Genomic DNA, 20,769 nt, shown 5'->3' with positions numbered 1-20,769 from the left:
AGACGCTTAGTATTTGTGTGACCCTAGGCAAGCCATTTCACCCTGTTTGCCTCAGTTTCCTCATCTGTAAAATGAGCTGCCGAAGGAAATGGCAGTATCTTTACCAAGAAAACCCCAAACGGGGTCATGAAGAGTCAAGCTACTGAAATGACTGAACAACAACAAAACAACAGAAAAAAACAGGTGAAAGTCCAGTTACATACACATTGCTTGTTTCTGTGTTTTTGGAAAAAAGTAATGGGGATAGAGGGAAGAATATGAGTTTGTCAGGAGTTGGAAGTTCCTGGCATAGTCATGGAGCTGACTAAAATCTGGGCTCCTTCACAATTTAGAATTCTCAGAACCTAGATTTAGAGGGGAAGGGAACACAGAGGCAGATTATCTGGTCCAATCTTTTGATTTTTAACATGAAAAACAACCCCAACAACTGAATCTCAGGTGAAGCAATCTGGCCACGATCATACAAATAACAAGTGGCAAAGCTGGCATTTGAACCTAAGTCCTCCAGACTCCCATTCTGATACTTTACCCACCCCACTGCTGCCTCTCAACTTCAGTCTTACAGAATTGTGTGGCTTACTGAAGCTCTAAGTGATTTGTCCAGGGTCACATAGCCATTATGCATCAGACCCAGGACTGTCTTAACTCTAAGACTGGCTTGCTATCTACCCACTATACCACACTGCCACCCACGAAGCTAATTATGCTCTACATATTTGTCACTTTTCTCTCACTGATAACAACATTTTAACAAAACATTACTATTTCTTCTGGAGCCACCAGTCTCTACAACCTACTTTACTGAAAACATTCCTGATTGTTTGAGCAGCATTCTAGCACACAGCAATGAGAACTTTAACTGGTATGTCACTCATTAAATAACTCACCACAACTTATCATATGCATGTCATCTTAAGGCCAAGAAACTAGTTTACATTTTGCAGCAAAAACCGCTCCGTAAATACTGTCCCCAAGCCCTGCTTACATCAGCCTCAGACCTTCACACAAGAGAGAATTCTTCCTCCTAGGAAAAAAAACCTGGAGGCCCCTTACTACTGATACATGGAAGTATAGACAGCACCATCACTCAAAGCAATCGAGATCTCTCTCTCTGTCTCTATCTCTCCTCTCCTCTCCTCTCTTCTCCTCTCCTCCTTTCTCCTCATCTCTACCTCTCCCCCTCTCTTTCCCTCTCTCTGTTACTTCATAAAGAGCAGGAATCCAGCCTTTCTCCAGAAGGCACTCATAGTCCACAGGGAGGAAAGGGGTCCCAAGGCTTTCACTAGTGGGCAAGCATTAAAACGAAGGGGAGGGAAGGTAGCAAACTTTGTCCCAGTCCTCACTGCCCTCCCCAGCCCAAGCTGAAGGTCTTCCCCAGGGTAAGGGAACCACCAGGAGAGTTCGAGAGGAAAAGCCTTGGCGAGTGCCTAGGAGTGAGAGGAGACAGTTGAGCTGTCAGAGGCATCCTAGTGACAGCCACGGAGGAGGAAGGGCTCACTGCGGCCAAGGACCTTAAGACTAAGGTTTCTGGGGGTTCTGAGCCTCCCTAGAAAGCTGTACTGGGAGACCCCACTCCTACACACACACACACACACACACACACACACACACACACACACACACAACCTCCTGTTCAGGTGCCGCTCTGCTTTGCTCTCCTCATCTGCTCGCTTCCATGTGCTTTTCCCGGGAGGGGGAGAGGAGGAGCTGAAAAGAGCAGCCCGGGGAGAAGCCCTGGATGGCATTGAGGTCTCCTCCATTCCCTACCACTGGGAAATGGTGCAAAAGAAAAATGGAAGCCGGGACCGCGGTAAAGACTAGGGTCATGGATGCGAGGAGAGGGGAAAAGGGGAAGGAGCCTGGAGAGGAGGCAGAAGGGGATCTGCTAGGGGAAGCAGGAGTAGAGAAAGGGAGAGAAAGGAGAAGAAGCGGGAGAGAAGGGGAGGTCGGCAACAGAACCTCTCACAAAGAAAAGAAGGTACGGACCGGCCCTAGCTCCCTACCTGTACTGCAACTCCCAGCGGCGCCGCGGGCAAGGGATTATCCAGCAGGTCCATCTGGATCTCCTGCGCCACCGCCGCTGCCGCCACCGCCGGGATGGGAGGCGACTTGGACATGTCGCTTTGGACCATTGGAGAAAAGTCAGCGAGAAGAAAGGCAGGCGGCCAGCCGAGATTCTCCTCCTAAGCCCCGCAGTCCGGCTCGGGGCTCCGTGGTCCGGTTCGGGGCTCCTCGGTCTGGCTCCGGGTTCCGCTGCGCGCTCCGCTCGGTGTCCCGAGGTCCGGCTCGGGTTCCAGCTGCTCTCTCAGCCCCGCGGAGCCGTGGTGTGGCTCGGCGCTCCGCTGTCAGGCTCGGGGCTCTGCAGTCCGGCTCAGGGTTCCGCTGTCCGGCTGGGGCTCTGCAGTCCGGCTCCGGGTTCCGCTGCGCGCTCAGCTTCTGCGCTCCCGCGCTGGCGGCGCTGCCCCGCAGCGCCCCCAGCGCTCTGCCCAGCGAGCGCTCCCCGCTCGGTCACTCTCAGGGCGCGGGACTCGGTCGTGCCATTTTGAAAAGCGAAAGATCCGAAAGACTGGAGGCAGAGGTGGCCCGGAGCCGCGAGGGGCCGGGGAGAGGGGCCCGGGAGAGAGAGGCCCCTTCCTCTTTTCAGCAGCAGCCTTGGCGGCTGCTTTGCCTCCCTTCCCTGGCCGGCGCGGGAGACGGAAAGTGACGGCGCTCCGAGCCGCGGCTGAGTCAGGCAGAAGCAGCAGCAGCAGCAGCAGCAGCGGCGGCGGCAGCAACAGCCGCCGCCTGGCAAGAGCAAGCCAAGAGGGAGGGAGCGAAGGGGGAGAGCGAGCGAGCGCGAGCGGGAGCGAGCGGCCGGGAGGGGGAGGCGCGGCCGAAAGAGAGGGGAACCATGCTTGGAAAAGTTCCTCCGGAGTAGCGACCGCCCTGTGGGCTCCAACCCTGTCCCGGCCCCTTCCTCTCCTCACCACTACCCGCGCTGTTACAAAGTTGCCCCTGGCTACGCTAGCTGGATACAAATGCTTGTGTGTCTGGGTGTGGGGGTCTCCTACTCTAGAGTAGCTACCAGACCCACCGCTCACCACCTCCCTATGGGCCTCGTGTTAGGAGAGGGTTGCCAAAGAAAGGACGACCTGGGGAGTGAGCTGAAACTGTAAATTGAACATGGAGAACAGGTATGGGAGTCAGGCAGACCTGGAATTGAATCCTACCTCACATTAGCTGTGTGATGTTGGGTGAGCCATGTAACGTCTTTGGGCCTCAGTTTCCTCAAGTGTAAAACGAGAGGGCTGGTCTCAGTGACCTCTAAAATCCCTTTCAGCTGTAAATGAATGATGCTATGAATAAACGCAATGCCCTTTGAGTTACTGTATAACAAGTGTCAAGCCAGCACAAGGATTTTTTTTTTTACTAGTGCTAGTGACTTTGGATTACTTTAGGAAGGAAGCTGTTGGTGAGTTACCAGGCAAGAAAGGTAAATAAACATCAACACTTAGGACCTGACCCAATTCAGTTGGACTTCAGATCCAGAACCTATCCCACTAGTTCCCAAATTACACCCAAGTTCTTTCATTGTTACTTTAAAGCTCCTATTAAACTCAAACTTTGTTGTTCTAAAGACCATCACCCTCCTGTCCACCACCATTCCCCCAAACCACCCCGACCATGTAGCCCTAGCAAAGGTCAAGATGTTTCATGGCTGTGTTGGGGAGGCTCTATACATTTTTAACATTGAGGCTGAAGTAAAAAGTCTCACTTAAAGGAGCATGAAAGCCTAACTTTTGGCCATGGAAAAGCAGCTATGGCAAGAGTCAAGGTTGCTTCATTTAGCAAATTCCTTTCAGAAATTCCTAGCATATCACTTAGAGCATTGTGTGCACTACAGGTCAAATCCCATGAAAACAAATACCATTACAATTCAAGGCTCTGCATCACAAGATTTCTGAGCTGTATTACCATTTTGGGGGAGGGGAAGATTCTGGGCTCCTGAGCTCCTCAGTGTTAGGAAGGTACATTTTGGAGTTGCCTAGGTCACTGAGAGCTTAAAGAACTTACTAACTAACATTTGGTAGTCAGGACTTGCATCCAGGTTTTCCTGACTTGGAGATTAGGGGTCTAACCACTAGGCCATGTAACTTGCTAGTATTGCCATATTAAATAATTATTTTGACAGTCATTTGGAATGTAGAGTAATAAACCTCACCAGTCTGACTACTTCAGTAGCCTCTTATTTGGTCTTGCCTCCAACCCCATAAATCCCTCTTGACATAGCTCCCAATTTGTACTACTAAAGCCCAGGTCTGACCATGTCATTGCCTTGCTCAAGAAACACCAGGGGCTCCCGCTTGCCTCTGGGATAAAACACAAACTCTTGTTTGGCATATTAAGCCCTTGATAATCTCTTTCCAACCTATGTTTCCAGACTGATTTCACATTATTCTCTGTCATGCATTTTTTGCACCAGCCAAACTGGCTTACTTATTATTTCTCTTACATGATATTTCCATTTCTTGTCTCTCTTTATGCTTTTGCCCACACAGGCTGTCCCCCATGCCTGGAATATACTTCTTCCTCACCTCAGCAACTTGAAATCTCAAGCTCCCTCCATGACTCAGCTCAAGTGATGTCTCCCAGAGGAAGCCTTTCCTGATTAAATTATTATTTTTTAAATATATATTTATATTTTGTTTTTACTTAGAAACTTATCATATCTTCTCTACCTCCTATAGAATGTAAATTTCTGTAGAGCAAGGAAAGTTTCATTTTTTTCATAATGCCTGATTCATAATAGGTATTTAATAAAATGATGGAATTCCAACTGAGCTATTTAAAATTCTAAAAGATGATGCTATTAAAGTGCCGCACTCAATATGCCGGCAAATTTGGAAAACACAACAGTGGCCACTGGATTGGAAAAGGTCAGTTAACATCCCAATCCTAAAGAAAGGCAATGTCAAGGAATGTTCAGATTACTGAATAGTTGTACTCATTTCACATGCCATCAAGGTTATACTTAAGATTCTGCAAGCTAGGCTTCAGCAATGTGTAAACCAAGAATTACCAGAAGAACAGGCTAGTTTTCAAAAAGGCAGAGGAACTAGAGACCAAATTGCCAACATTTACTAGATTATGGAAAAAGCAAGGGAGTTTCAGAAAAAATATCTGCTTCTGCTTCACTGACTACACTAAAGCCTTTGATTGTGTGGATCACAACAAAATGTGTCAAATCCTCAAAGAGATGGGAGTACTACATCATCTTACTTGTCTCCCACAGTACCTGTATTTAGGTCAAGAAGCAACAGTCAGAATTGAACATGGAACAACTGATTGGTTTAAGACTGGAAAAGGAGTTCGACTAGGCTGTATATTGTCACCTTATTTAACTTATATGCAGAGTCCATCATGTGAAATGCTAGGCAAAATGAATCAAAAGCTGGAATTAAGGTTGCTGGGAGAAATATCAACATTCTCAGATATGCAGACAATACCACTTCAATGGTAGAAAGTAAAGAATTCAGAAGCCTTTTGATGAGGGTGAAAGAGGAGAGTGAAAAAAAAAACTGGATTGAAGTTTAACATCTAAAAAACCAAGATCTTAGCAACTAGTCCCATCACACCCTGGCAAATAGAAGGAGAAGTAGAAGCAGTGTAAGATTTTATATTCTTGGGCTCAAAGATCATTGTAGATGGTGACTGTAGCCATGAAATTAAAAGATCTCATGGATTAGGGGCAAAGTTGAAATTTGAACAGGGATCCTTGGAGTACAAATCAAGTACCCTTTCTACGTCAATAAGATTTGCCCGAGGTCACACAGCTGATAGGTGAATTGAGTAGGGACTCAAATCCAGGTTGAAGTTCTTTCTGTTATATCTATTTTACTAGTATTTATAAGTCATTGACATCATAAATACATTCCGTTCTTCTTCAAATATCTAAGCCTGACTCAAGCTTTCTTTAGGTTGTAAGAGATCTAGAATAAACAATCATGAAATGTTACTCCAATAGAAAGAAGTGATATCAGTGGGATGTGTAAACACTACATAGGCTTGTGAGCATGGATCCTTTCTATCCAGTCAGTCTTAAAATATATCTCTCTTAATCCAGTGTCTCAGAGCCAAAGACTAAAGAAAAAATTTGATAAGTAAACTTAATTCTTTAAATGTTAAAAGTTACACAAATACAAGACCCTCCATCGATAGTGGCTGTACAGTCAGCTGAGGCATTCAGAAGCAGATGACTAACTTGTTGGAGCTGCATGTCAGAGGCAGTGGGCTCATAAGTAGTTATGACAGACAAATAAATTCTGGGCATTACTAATGCTCTAAAATAAGAAGAGGAGCTGGTAGGGAACATAGGCAGGAAAAAAAGCAACAAAATCCCTTTAAATATTCCCCTTCTGCAAATGAATGATCAATGATCCACTTATCTCTTCCTTTCTAAATTAAGTCTAGAGTTGATGAAATGAGGGAGCTTGTCTAACTAGACTTGGAAAAGGTAAGAAAATTGCCTGCTTTTCATTTATTTAGCTTAGCTAGTGCCCCTTAAACCTGGCCTGTAGTTCAGAATCTTGATCATAGTTAAATCATTTTTTCTAACAGTCTACCAATGCTGTACTTTCTTAGCTTGGTAGAAAGAACTCTATTTTCTCAAAACTTTGCCCTTTATTAACTCGCCGTATAAAGTAGACCAGAAGTAGACATTTAAAGGCACCTATAGACCCCATTTATAAATCTGTTATCACTCTATAAAAAGTCACTTCTTGATTTTGATTTTACTGGGAGTACAATATGTGCTTTAATCCACAAGGCATTGGTGTAGCTTACCGGAGAACTCCAGCCTTCTCAAATGTCTTTTTTGGGGGAGTAAAGGAGGGGTAGTTTGTTATACTGAATGCACTTTGGCAAAATCCATATTGGGACAAAGTAGTCATGTGCAGATATCCAAGAACCCAAATGAAATAATTATTTTTCTCTTAGCTTATCTTTTACCATCCCTTCAGCACTAATCGAAGATTCTCATTTCTTCCTGTCTCACCACTAAGTCCTTAGTAACTACTTTTTTCATACCCTTCCTTTGATTCTCTCTTCCCATTCAGAGAAAAGCCAGACGTTCAAACATACTGATGTACTGGCTAGAAAGAAGGCCTCAAAGACTAGAAGATCTGGGTTCAAGTGCTGCTTGTGCCATATACTGGTGTCGTGACCTTGACACTTAGTATCTCAGGGTTCTGAGGCAGCCCTCTAAGACAATGAGTTGCAGAGAGGAGATGTGGATGAACCTTAGTAGAAATGTCTTCATGAGGTGTTCCCTATACCAATGAAATTGAAAATCTATTCCCTATCCTTAGGACAATGGAGCTTTGAATTAGAGCTAGAAAAGGCCTTAGTGGCCCCGGGTCCAACCTTTTTATTTTACACCTAGGTAAGTTGAGGCTGAGAGGTTAAATGATATGCCCAGTGCCTAGCACAGCACTTGACAAATAGTAGGTCTTTAACAAATGCTTGATTGATTGGCCAGCTTAGCTACAGGTAGAGAAGATCGTTATCTTAACTTTGAGCAGTAGATGATGAATTCTTTTTGACATACCACTTGTAAAGACCATGTACTGAAAGAGAAAGGAATTATCATCGGATTTGGTGTGAGGTAGCAGATATATAAGAGTAATCATAGAACCTTCCTATATTGAAACATCAAATAGAAAAATGGTAACAATCTACATGTCTTGTTTCCTTCCCCCCCCCATTTTCCTATAGGGTAAGACAGATTTCCATACCCAATTGAATGTGTATGTTATTCCCTCCTTAAGTTAAATCCTATGAGAATAAGATTCACTCATTCCCTCTCACCTTCCCTGTTTCCCCTGCACTGTGAGAGCTTTTTCTTTTCTGTTTTTTTTTGTGAGATAGTTTACCCACTCCTACCTCTCCCTTTCTCCTTCTCCTAGCATAATCCTCTCTCACCCCTTAATTTTATTTTCCAGATATGACCCCTTCATCTTCAACTCACTCTGTGCCCTCTATCTATCTATCTATCTATCTATCTATCTATCTATCTATCTATCTATACATACATACATACATATAATTTTTTCCCTCCAACTACACTAATACTGACAAAGGTCTCATGAGTTACAAATATCATCCTTCCATGCAGGAATGTAAACAGTTCAAACTTAACAAGTCTCTTATGATTCTTCTTTCTTGTTTACCTCTTCATGTTCCACTTGAGTCTTGTATTTGAAAGTCAAATTTTCTATTCAATTCTGGCCTTTTCATCAAGAATGCTTGGAAGTCCTCTATTTCACTGAATGACCATTTTTCTCCCTGAAGGATTATGCTCAGTTTTGCTGGGTAGGTGATTCTTGGTTGTAATACTATCTCCTTTGCCCTCCGGAATATTATATTCCATGCCCTGCAGTTCCTTAATGTAGAAGCTGCTAAATCTTGTGTTATCCTGATTGTGTTTCCATAATACTCGAATTGTTTCTTTCTGGCTGCTTGTAATATTTTCTCCTTGACCTGGGAACTCTGGAATTTGGCTACAATATTCCTAGGAGTTTTCCTTTGGGGATTTCTTTCAGGAGGAGATCGGTGGAGTCTTTCAATTTCTATTTTGCCCTCTGGTTCTAAAATATCAGGGCAGTTTTCCTTGATAATTTATTGAAAGATGATGTCTAGGCTCTTTTTTTGATCATGGTTTTCAGATAGTCCAATAATTTTTAAATTCTCTCTCCTGGATCTATTTTCCAGATCAGTTGTTTTTCCAATTAGATATTTCACACTGTTTCCTAATTTTTCATTCTTTTGGATTTCTTTTACACTGTCTTGATTTCTCATAAAGTCATTAGTTTCCAATTGCTCTATTCTAATTTTTAAGGAAGTATTTTCTTCAGTAATCTTTTGGATTTCCTTTTCCATTTGGCCAATGTTGCTTTTTGGGGCATTCTTCTCCTCATTGGCTTTTTGGACCTCTTTTGCCATTTGGGTTAGGCTATTTTTTAAGGTGTTATTTTCTTTAGTATTTTTTTGGGTCTCCTTTAGCAATCTGTTGACTTGTTTTTCATGATTTCCTTGCATCATTCTCATTTCTCTTCCCAGTTTTTCCTCTACTTCTCTTACTTACTTCTCAAAATCTCTCTTGAGCTCTTCCAAGGCCTGGGACTGATTCATATTTTTCTTGGAGGCTTTGGATGTAGGAGCTTTGACTTTGTTGTCTTCTTCTGGTTGTATGTTTTGATCTTCTTTGTCACCAAAGTAAGATAATATAGTCTGACTCTTTTTGTGCCACTTACTCATGATCCCGGCCAATTACTTGAGTTTTAAACTCTTTGTTAAGGAAATAATCTGCTTCCAATGTGGAGAATGTACTGTCCTAAGCTTTGAGGGTTTGTATAGCTGTCTTCAGAGCTACTTCTAGGGACCTGTAAATTTTCAGTTCTTCCAAGGCGGTATGATGAGGGGCGAGGTGTTTCCTCTCCATTGCCACTACAAGCTCCACCACACCTGCACTCCTCCTCACCCCAGGACTGCCCCCCAGAACTGTGACCCAGATCCAAGTATGGGCAAAGCAAGAGATTCCTGCCTCAGCACTGTCAAAGAGATCCCTGCAATCCCCCTCTGATCAGCCATTGGATTCCCCCTCAGTCTGTGGGCCAGAAGCTCAGGAGGCAGCCGCTGCCCCGGAGGTGGCTGAGACCTAACTTCTCTCTCTCACCGCAGTCACGGACTTTTCTCACTGACCTTCTAAGTTGTCTTTGGCATTTATAGGTTGAGAAGTCTGGAAACCGCCACAGCTGCCTGTGATTCAGCACTCTGAGGCCTGCTCTAGGTTCGCTGTGGCCTGCACGCCCTTTCCAATCAATCATACAGGATGTCTTGGGCTGGAAATTTGTTTCACTCAGTCTTTTTGTGGGTTCTGTTGCTTTAGAATTTGTTTAGAGTCATTTTTTTACAGATATTTGGAGGGGTTTGGGGAAGAGCTCAAGCAAGTCACTGCTTTTCCTCTGCCATCTTGGCTCCGCCTCTCCCAAAGAGATTTTAAGAAAGAGAAAAGGACCTATTTGTACAAAAAATATTTATAGCAGCTCTTTTTATGGTGGCTGAAAATTGGAAACTGAGGGGATGCCCATCAGCTGGGAATGGTTAAACAAGTTGTGGTACATAATTGTAATGGATTATGTGTGTCATATTATATGTAACAAATAGGAGGATTTCAGAAAAATCTGGAAAGACTGACATGAATTGATGTAAAGTGAAGTGAGCAGAACTGGAAGAACATTGTATGCAATGACAGCAATAGTGTACAATGAGCACCTGTGAATGACTTAGCTCTTCACAACAATAAAATGATCCAAGACAATCTCAAAGGACTTATGATAAAAAAAATGCCATCCACCTCCAGAGAAAGAATTGATGTCATCTGAATAGACTGAAGCATAATATTTTTCTCCTTTTTCCTTTCATTTTCTTGCGCAAGATGACTAATATGGATATGTTTTACATGATTGCACATGTATAACGTGTATCAGATTGATTACCATCTCAGGGAGAGGGGAGGGAGACAGGGATAGAATTTGGAACTCAAAACTTAAAAAGAAACAACACATGTTAAAAATTGTTCTGATATGTAATTTCTTGGTAGGGTGGGGGAGGACACCAGAAGCTACAATTTGAGGAGGACTGGAGGTTCTAAGATGCTGAGGTGAGGAGGCAGTGCATTCCAGTCATGGGGGACAGTCTGTAAGGGTATGTAAACAGGAGATACAGTGTTTTAAATGTTCTAGGTGAGCAATGGCAAGAAGGCCAGTTTGTCAATGTCTTGATGGCATTTATGAAGAGGAATAATATATAAAGAGGCTTGAAAGATAGGTTGGACCCAGTCCTAGAAGGACTTTAAATAGAGGAGGGGATAATTGGAAACCACTGTAATTTATTGAGTTCTAGAATGACATGGAAGATTTGTGCTTCAGGAACATCATTATGTCAGCTATTTGGAGGATGGATTAGAGGGGGAAAGAAACAAGGTAGTGTGAGGGATAACCTATGGACAGATTGCATGTCCCATTGGCATCCTTACAATGTTGAGAGCCATGGGTCGTATCTTTTTCTCTTCCCACCAACATCCACACTTCCTGCATGTGACCAATTCATGAGAATGAATGGGATAACAGTCTCAGGGTGAGTTAAGAGTGGGTAGCTTGAAATTGCATTGCTGGAGGGAAAATCCCTATCAGTGAGATAACAGAAACATTGGAATAATAAAAATTTTAAAGGTAGTAAAATGTTTTTATTATTATTTGTACAACTATATTAAATAAAAATCATAAAAATCACTATCAATAAAAATTGGTTTTCAGGATTACTTTAGTCTTTATTTTGATGCAATTGTAGAATAATATGAAATTGAAACAGAAATGGAAAATTGGTGATTGAAAAAAGAATCATCCAACCCAGCTCTCAAATATAATATCAGTGCAAGAATTATGATGATTCTTTTAGCCTTTCTATTTTTAAATGTTCCTACCATTGCTACTGGCAGGTTAATATGCAGAAAAAACCCAACTCATACTATGAGAGTACATCTATCGACTTTCCTCTTATTCTCGTGGCTATTTAGATATCATAATTATATTTTGTCAAATTGCTTTTTAACAAAAAGGTAGGGAGGATGGAAAAATGTCAAGGAAAAAGTAAAATACCTTAAACTATATGCCAAATGTCTAGTGAAGATTATCTCAATTTTATAAATTGCCCCTTGTTTCTTTATTTAGTAACACATTCCCTTAATCTACCAAACTTCTTATTCTATAGCTACTTCAAGAGAATTGATTATTTAGTAACAAGATATATAATTAAAATTAAATTTCAAATCTCTATCTGAAAGTAGACAATAGTCAAGGTTTATTAGTATAATGTTGCATATTAACTAATTCATTTTCTTGAGGAACATTTACTAAGTGCCTACTTCTACTAGGCACTTAATTAGTATACTACTTTATTAGTAGAATGCTAGAATTGCAGTTGGGAAAACCTGAGTTCCAAACCTGTCTCAGACACTTATTAGCTTCTGTGACCCTAGGTAAGTAATTTAATCTCTTTCAGCCTTAGTTTCCTCATCTGTAAAATGGAGATAATAATAATGCCTACCTCACAGAGTGGTTACAAGCATAAAAACACGATAATATATATATATAAAAGGCTTGCAAACCTTAAAGTCCTATATGAATATTAGGTATTGTCATCACCAATCATCACCATCATCTGATAGACTGTGCTAATTTACGTAAGAGAAACAAAAATTCTCCTAAGCAATTCTTCCAGCTCGTGCTTTCATTATATACATAAAGTAGAACTAGTTCTTGCCCCAGCTGTCTTTTGAAATACTGGTATGACCATCTAGAATTCACAGCTTCTCTGGACCTCAGTTTCCCCATCTCATAAAATAAGAATATTGGACTGCATAATCTAATGTTTCTTCTGTTTTGAAAATTAGGATCATCATATTTAGTAGTGGGAAGGACTTTAGAGATAGTTTTACATACCAACTTTCTCACTTTACAGATAAGGAGAGAGGTTAAGTGATTTGTACAGTGTCACGTAAGTAGTAAGGAAGAGAGATCGTATTTGGACCCCAGGTCATTTGACTCAAAATTGATTGCTATTCCAACTGTGCCACATTACTTCCTCCAAGGTCCAATTCTTTGATTCTATGAAAACAATAATATATAGACACTGTAAGTTAATAGCAAAGGAATGTTATCTATTGTGATCAGTCTACACTTAATTTTTTATTCTCTTTGGGAATGCTCTCCTCAAAGAAATTGAGCTTCTTGGGGTAAAAAAAAGGATGTTAGGTGATTAAATATCTTCACTCTGCATTCCAAAATAAAATACCAGCCAGATACAAAACTAGCATAATAAGGCTTAATAAGAGCTTGCTTTCATGTGTGGTTAAGAAATATGCATGACATTTTCCTAAGAAAGATTCCTCCTGTTACAAAAAAAAAAAAAAACTGTAATGAAGAAACTATTCAGTGAGTTTGTAAAGTATTTTTGCTTCATTATGCAAATATTAGAACGGCCCAAACTCTTTAGCAATCGAGATGTCAACAATGCGTACTTTTTTTTTTGATAAAAAAAAAAACTTTATATAACCAGATACAGGCTCAATTTCTTATCATCTAGCCACTGCTCAGATTCTTATAATCTAGCCAATAGCTCACAGGTGCTCAGATTCCTTAATAGTCTGGCTAATATGGCAGATCTTTAATAAACCTCATCATCCCTGGCTGAAAAAAATATAACCAGATACAGATAAATATGTACATAAAGCTATAGATATGATGAAAAAGGATCTATATGTAACTACCTGTACCAATAAACAATGAGTACTTCTACTAGTTGTAGAACCAAACAGTGTTTCATTCTCATACTTTTGAGTATGATTGAAATACTTCTTAACGTGGTATCCTGATGTGGTTATGAATCATTATGCTTAATATTAATATATCACCCCAAGGTAGATCTTTTTTACCCCAAAGCATCAAAATGCTTTGCAAACATGAATGAAGTTTAATGATAATTTGGCAAACTGGTTTTATTCTGGACATTAAGGATGTTTTGAAATATTACCTGCAGTTGCCATTTAAATCATAAAAACCAAATGGAGGCAAAATACTATATGGTAATAACAATAATAATGCTTCTATAGGATGACTTTCATCCTAGAAGTCTCAATGATAATTAAAAGAAACTTAGAGCCAGTGGCTGCTACATAATAAGTAGGCACCTGATAAATTCTTGTTGACTTAACAAAAATGCATCCTCAAGCACATTCAGTAATCTTCTGCAATGGTATGACATAAGAAGGGAATATTATATTTAATTAAAATAACAAGTAAGGGGTAATTAATTATTTAAAAATAATTTAATTATTGCCAAGATGTTTCTTTCTTTTTTTCTCAAACATATAAGATATAATGGATTCATTGACTGATTCTCAAGGATGAGGCCTTAATTTGCACAAGTACCTCTCTGGGCCTCAGTTTCCTTATTCAAAAAATGAGAATGTTAGAATAGGGATAGTGGCTAGGGCACTGGATTAAAATCAAGAGGACCTAAATACACATCCTACCTAGAAAATAGCTGTGTTTCCTTGGGCAAATCACTTAATCTCTGTCTCATCTACAAAATGGAAATGGGAGGTCGGATTTGACTTCTAAGGTTCTTTTTGATGCTAAATCTTGGATTCTATGACTAGATAACCTCAAAGTTCTTCTCCAGTTCTCAACCTTTTGATGCTATGAGGCAATAACATAGGATTGGCCTAAGGCTAGGAACCTGGTAGTAGTCTACCTGGCCTAAGGAACAGACCTGACCCTCACCACCTTAGTCGGTGAAAAGAGGACTTTACATGCTCAGAAGTTAATTCAGTTTTCAGTAACTCCTGATAATGGGGCATAGGAAATACATGAATAGGTTAAATATACATATAATCAAAGAACTCATTTGAATAACACATTTCAAACACATCCTCTGCCATACTTTTCCCAGGTAATTAAATCGACTGATTTGTGTTTTATAGATAATTTCTGTTCTGTAAATTCTCTCAAGAACTGGTCCTTTATTTAGGAATCTGCATACTATACAGGATCTTTCCTGTTGAGGAGTCTGCCTACTCCCTTCAAAGGCTCAGTAATCTTCCCTCTCTCCCCCAGGAAGAATGTTTTCCTTGATTGTTGCTTTGTAAGGTAATAATACACACACATCACCATAAATAGGAATTTTGGCACCTGAGGCAAATTCAATTGAGGAGTGGAGAGGTGGGGAGGACAATCTGACCCAGAAGTTATGCAGAGAGGAGGGGTGGGCTCTATCCAAGAGAATCTGGAACTGGGTCTGGTGGCACCCAAGATGACCCTCGATTTCCTCTTGGGCCCTAGAAGAGGGGAACCACTCAGAGAAACATCAAGTAGCAGACACAATAACTTAGAGGGCCACTGTGAGGAATATTTCCCATATGCCAGTGTCTTGGGAGCAAAGCCTGTTTGCTCAACCCTAGATAAGACTCTGTTCATAGCTATGAATAGTTTTTTAACTTGATGGGAATGACAGGAAAAAAGGTTTAGTAAGAAGTTGTAGCAGTGTTTAAAGAGGGAAAAGCATTGGTGAAAAATTTCATTGAAAAAGGAATTAAGGAGGCTAGAACTACCATTTTTTCCTCTATACCATTGCATATCGCCAAACATACATTAAATGCCATATAAATATTCCTTACTTGCTTAATCAAGATATGGTAAGAGGAGTACTTGATACAGGGATACAAAGGCATATGATTTATTTCTCTGTTGACAATGCAATTCTGACATCCAAAGTGACTAAGGACCTCAAATACCAAATCCTATAGCATTTTCTCAACCTTCATCTTTCTTAAATGCTCTGCTGCTTTTGACACGGCTGACCACTTCCTCTTCCTAGATACACTTTCCTTTTCAGGTTTCATGATACTGTTCTCTCATGTTCTCTCATGGTTCAAGTTCTTACCATCCTCTCAGTCATCCAGGTTCATAACCTGGGAGTCATCCTTAACTCCTCCCTTCCCTCACCCCCTCCCACTCCATGCCCAACCAATTGGCAAAACTTCTATGCCTCCTAATTGATCTCTCTGGTTCCCACTATTCTATTCTCCCATTCTCTTCTACAAAGATGCTAAATGGATATTAGAGATGTACAGAGAGCAGCAAAATGGTCTTCTTAGGGTATAGATGTGATCACATTACTCACTTGCTAAAACATCTTTAGCGGCTCCTTATTAACTTGAGGATGAACCACAGATTCTTCAACCTGTAGTTTAAAACTTTCCATGATGCTGCCCCCACCTAGTTATCCAGTCTTATTTCATGTTGCCCAATTCACATACTTGGTGGTCCAGCCAAATCATACCATTCCCTAAACTTGACCTTCCACCTTGTACCTCTAAGTTCTCACAACACTGTCTGCCACTGTCTGGAATGAGCTTCTGGTCTTTGCCTCTTAAATTCTCATCTTTTTTTTTTTTTTAGACTCAGTTAAGGTTTAACTCTTCTCCCCGAAGTCTTCCCTGTTATTTACCCCTCCCCATAAGTGCTCTTTCCCATCTCAAATGACTGTATTTACCTATCTGTTTACATACTGTATCCACCCAGTAGAATACAACTTCTGGAACACAGAGACTGGTTTGTTTTTGTCCTTACATCCTAGTTCTGGGATTTGCACTGGGAGCAAACTCTAGCAGGCACTCAATAAAGTTTAAAAACTTAGAGCCAGTACCTGACCCCTGATAAATAGACTCAATAAAGTTTTCTTGAATTAAACTAAATGTAGCTGGGCTGAGTTTAAGAAAGATGTGAACAGGTCCCTTATCCAGGCTGTTTTACCCTTCAACCTCATCATCTTTAAGCAATCAGCCTGAAAGGATGTTACAAAGTACCAAAGACACCCAGAAGTGCATTGTTGGAGAAAGTTAACCGACACCCCCTGCCCCACAACAAGACTTGGATGGGTTCCATAACATTCAGCTACAGGTTGGAATGATGCTTCTGAAGTACCTTATGACTCAGAGATTCTAAGTTATAAGGTTAGTTGCAATGAAAACATGTCCTCTCTCACTGGATCACCAACACAACCCACAACATAATCATTATTTTTAGTTGTCTCTTTAAATTCGATCTAACTTAACTTAATGACACTGCCAGGTCATTGTAGGCTGCTCTACTTCTTTTGTCATCCAAAGTGCCTAGCAATGGGTGGGATACATAGTAGGTGCTCAATAAATGCTTGTTGCCTGATTTTAAAACACAAGTGGAAACATACCTGGTAGTCCAGAAGATCATAATTTAGATCTTAAATATTTGCAATGAATAACCACTAGCAATTCTATTAGAATATATTTTGACATTAAAAAGTAGGGCTGTACCAAAGTCCTACTCAGAAGACTCACTGGGACACAGAAATGAGCTTGTTTCTTCTCTAAGACTACTTGAGAAAACCTGAAGCTCTGGTAAGTCCCAAAAAATCAAAGAAAGACCCGCGACAGATAATATGTCTGTTATCTGAGGACCAGCCTGCCTAAGTTCAGAAAGGTCATCACCAGGTTGTCCATAGTGGGCTGAATTTTTCAGTCTACAGCTGTGAAAGGAACACAGATGAAATGTAAATGAAACTGATAAAATCAAGGATCCCCGAAGAATTGAAGTATAAAGAGAACTCAGCTGGGAGATGAAAAATAAACATCTCCTCAAAATAATTCGCAGGAACAGTGGGGAAAAAATACCACGAACAGACAGCCTTCTCATAAACACTTCTTCATTCCATAGTAAATATACAAAACTACTTGAAGCATTTAACTAAAACGTGTTAAGACACATTTTTGAAAATCCCCCAGAGTTTTTGCATTAGTGCACTAAATGAATCTTCAGAACCACTTACTAGGGCCTTTATTAGGGAGGAAGAGTGGATCAATTCATAGAATGCTGGACTTGGAGCCAGTAAGACCTCCGTTCAAATCCTGCCACAGGTTGCTACCAGCTGTGTGACCCTTAGCAAGTAACCACCTTTCTGAACCTCAGTTTCTTGATCTGTAAAATGAGGGCAGTGGACTAAATGATCTCCAAGGTCCCTTCCAACTCTAAATTTATGCTCATATGAATCTTAAGAATTAAAATTATGTAGGCAAATTCTAAATTTCTTTGGATATTAGAAATGTATGGGGAGGAGGTGGTGTGAATCAGATCCTAAACACTGAGCTTCAAGGTGTGAGCACCAGAGCTTAATAAAAACACCTCTAAGATTCCTGGTTGTGACGGGAGACAGAGTGTAGAGCTCCAGTGGGGATGTGAGAGTGTGGTAAACCTCCTCTGGGATATAATGAAGGCCCTCAAGGTGATTCGCAGCCTAGAAAGCAAATAACTGTTATGTATGCATCTCTCTTAAATTGAAATTATTTAATGGGGTTTAATTCTGGAAGAAGAATGTTACCTGGCAAATTGAATGTATGGGATAAAAAAAAAATCCTGGACTGTAGTCATGGCTTATTCCACAAAAAGAAATGAGGTTCCCTTCTCTTTCATGCTTATTTTAGGTCTGTAACATCTTTTAAGCAGTCCTCTTGGGAAATAGGTAGTACTTAAAAACACTGTATTAGGAGTAAATGGTTGTATTTTTTCTGGAAATAAGATTCTGTCATGTTGTGGAGATGTTATGGAAAGCAGCATTTAACTTCATCATTCTATTGAAACCATATTTTTCAATGAACTCTTGAATAGCTTTATCTAGTAGTCTTTCTTCATGAGCTTTTTGTAGCATTTGAAACTGTTGATGCCCACCTCCCACAATCTTTGTAATATACTTTCTCCTTAACTACCATGAAACTGCTCATCCTAGTCTTCCTCTTGTCCATCTGATGATGACTTCTTTGGTTTGCAGAATTACAGAATTTCAGAGTTAGAAATGACCCCCATTGACTCTCTAGTCCAGCCCATACCTGAAAAAGAATCCCCACTACAAAACACCTGAGAAATGGTTTCTCTAGGCTTTTTTTTTTTTTTTTGAGATCTCCAGGGATGGGGAATTCATAGCTTCCCAAGGCAGTCTATTCTACTGTGCTCTAATTGTTAGGGAGCTTTTCTTGACGTTAAGCCTACATTTGGTCCTTCGAAGCTTCCAACCTAGGATATGCTCCATCTCCTTAACCCCTTAATAGGGGTGTTCCGCAAGACTCTGTCCCGAGTTTGCTTTCTCTCTCTATTCCTGTGTCTCATTCTCTGTCTCTGTCTCTTTCACTCTGTCCTTTTAGTGACCTCATCTACTCCCATGAATTCTCATCTATGCAGATGATTCCCATATTTCCATGTCCACCCCATCCTCTGCTCAGCACTCTAAATCATATTCTCAACTTGAATGTACTACAGCTACCTCAAACTCAACAAGTCTAAAATGAGCTCATCATTTTCTCCACTAACCTGTCCCCTATTCTGAATTTCCCCATTTCTGTTATGGAGACCAATAAACTAACTCCATAACCTCAGAACCATCTTTGACTCTGTTTTTTCTATCATACCCCCATAGCCAATCGGTTGCCAAAGCTTTTCAAATCTATCTTCATGATATCCTTTCCATCCCTTCTCCTTCCCTTCCCCCCACCACTGCCATCTTCTAGTTTAAGGCTTCCATATCTGTTAACTTCTTAGTTGTCTTCTTGAATTTAAGTGCAATTCTCTCCAGTTCATTCAGTTGTATAGCTGCCAAAAAAATCTTCCTCCTAAGTTCACACTTCAAAAAAAGGTATCTGGGCATGTCATTTAACTGCTCAAAAACTTTAGTTTTTTTTACTAGTTTCCAGAGGATAAAATAAAAACTCCTCAATTTGGTTATTTAAACCTAGCATAGTCTGGTTTTTGACCTTCTTTTCTTTATCTCCTATGAAGATCACTCATATTCTTAAGCCTCTCCTCCAAACACACACACACACACACATCATTTCTACAAAATTATGCTGCCAACTGTACCCTGATCTTGTCCAACCTTCTCCCATCTCTGTGCCTTCATGGAAGCTGTCTTCCATTCCTGGAAATCATTCCCATCTCATATGCACTAATTAAAACATTTCTTTTTCTCTAACTAAACTGACATTTTCAAAAATGTTTCAGGTGAATCAGGGTTTTGTTGTTATTATTGTTATTATCACATGATAATTTGTATTTTTAAAATACATCCAGGAAAGTGAAGAATGACATTAATATCATTAACAAATAATGTTGATTCCAGAATCGTTTCTTTCCTTAGAAACAATTTGAACATGAAAAAGGGTTTGCTGCAAAAGGACTTAGAAGTAAAATGTTTTAAATGCAACATAGCAAAAATGATCCAGAAGACAAAAGCCTCAGTTACCACAATTTTCTTAGCAAACAGGCACTGTAATCATATACTCCTGGCTCAGTATCTAAATGTCATTCAAAAACCAATTCAATGAGTTTGAAGAGACTCCTTCAAAGAGTTTAACATCTTCCTTAGAAACAGTTGACTTTGGGGGCAGCTGGGGGTGCAGTGGGTAGAGCACTGGCCCTGGAGTCAGGAGGACCTGAGTTCAAGTATGCCCTCAGACACATAACACTCACTAGCTGTGTGATCCTGGGCAAGTGACTTAACCCCAGTTGCCTCGCCAAAAAAAAGTTGACCTTACAATTTGTTGGCTTGGTATCTCACAGCTGATCCAAGGCAAGACAATTTGAAGTCCTGTCCTCCTTGCCATTTTCATTTCCAACCCATCATCAAAGGTTGACCTAAACCAGATAATGGAATTAATACTGTATGAAAACAAAAATTAGCAAAGAAATCTCCATGGGAATGAACACTTTCATTTCTCATTTGAATATTTTATTTATAAGACCCTTGCTCATACCTTTTTTTTTCATTGATCATAATTTGCTACTCTGTCAACAAAGATAACATATTTCTCTCTTTGTGTATGTTGTTATGTGTCGATGACTGACAGTGTTACATACTTTGCAATATAGAGAACAATGCTCAAGGGAACATTTGTATTCAAAGTAAAAGGTGAACTACAAAGAAGGCCATTTCTATCCAATTTCCTGATAAAACATTCAATACGTAACTCATTTTGTATCTTAATCAATATGTTCTGAATGATATCAAACACACTGAAGAATACTGAGAGAATTCTAAAAGAGCCAAAGGAACTGAGTTAATAAACATAGATGGGTGCATATAATCCAT

At 40.4% G+C, this 20,769-nt stretch overlaps 1 protein-coding gene across 2 annotated transcripts in view; it reads right to left on the bottom strand.

Annotated features, from left to right (window-relative positions):
* The window catches only part of CACNB2 (calcium voltage-gated channel auxiliary subunit beta 2), a 398,122-nt gene extending 395,922 nt beyond the window's left edge, over positions 1-2,200 (bottom strand). For both annotated transcript variants that reach the window (XM_027847927.1, XM_027847930.1), the window contains exon 1: positions 2,004-2,200. In XM_027847927.1, the coding sequence (XP_027703728.1) occupies positions 2,004-2,132 (129 nt within the window). In that variant the 5' untranslated portion in view covers positions 2,133-2,200. The remainder of the gene's footprint in view (positions 1-2,003) is intronic.
* Between the last annotated feature and the right edge of the window lie 18,569 nt (positions 2,201-20,769).

Source organism: Vombatus ursinus, unplaced genomic scaffold, assembly GCF_900497805.2.
Source record: "Vombatus ursinus unplaced genomic scaffold, bare-nosed wombat genome assembly UNPS02005459.1, whole genome shotgun sequence".
NCBI classification, from domain to species: domain Eukaryota; kingdom Metazoa; phylum Chordata; class Mammalia; order Diprotodontia; family Vombatidae; genus Vombatus; species Vombatus ursinus.
Note: the sequence above shows the minus strand (reverse complement) of the source record. Positions and strands in the feature narration are given on the sequence as shown.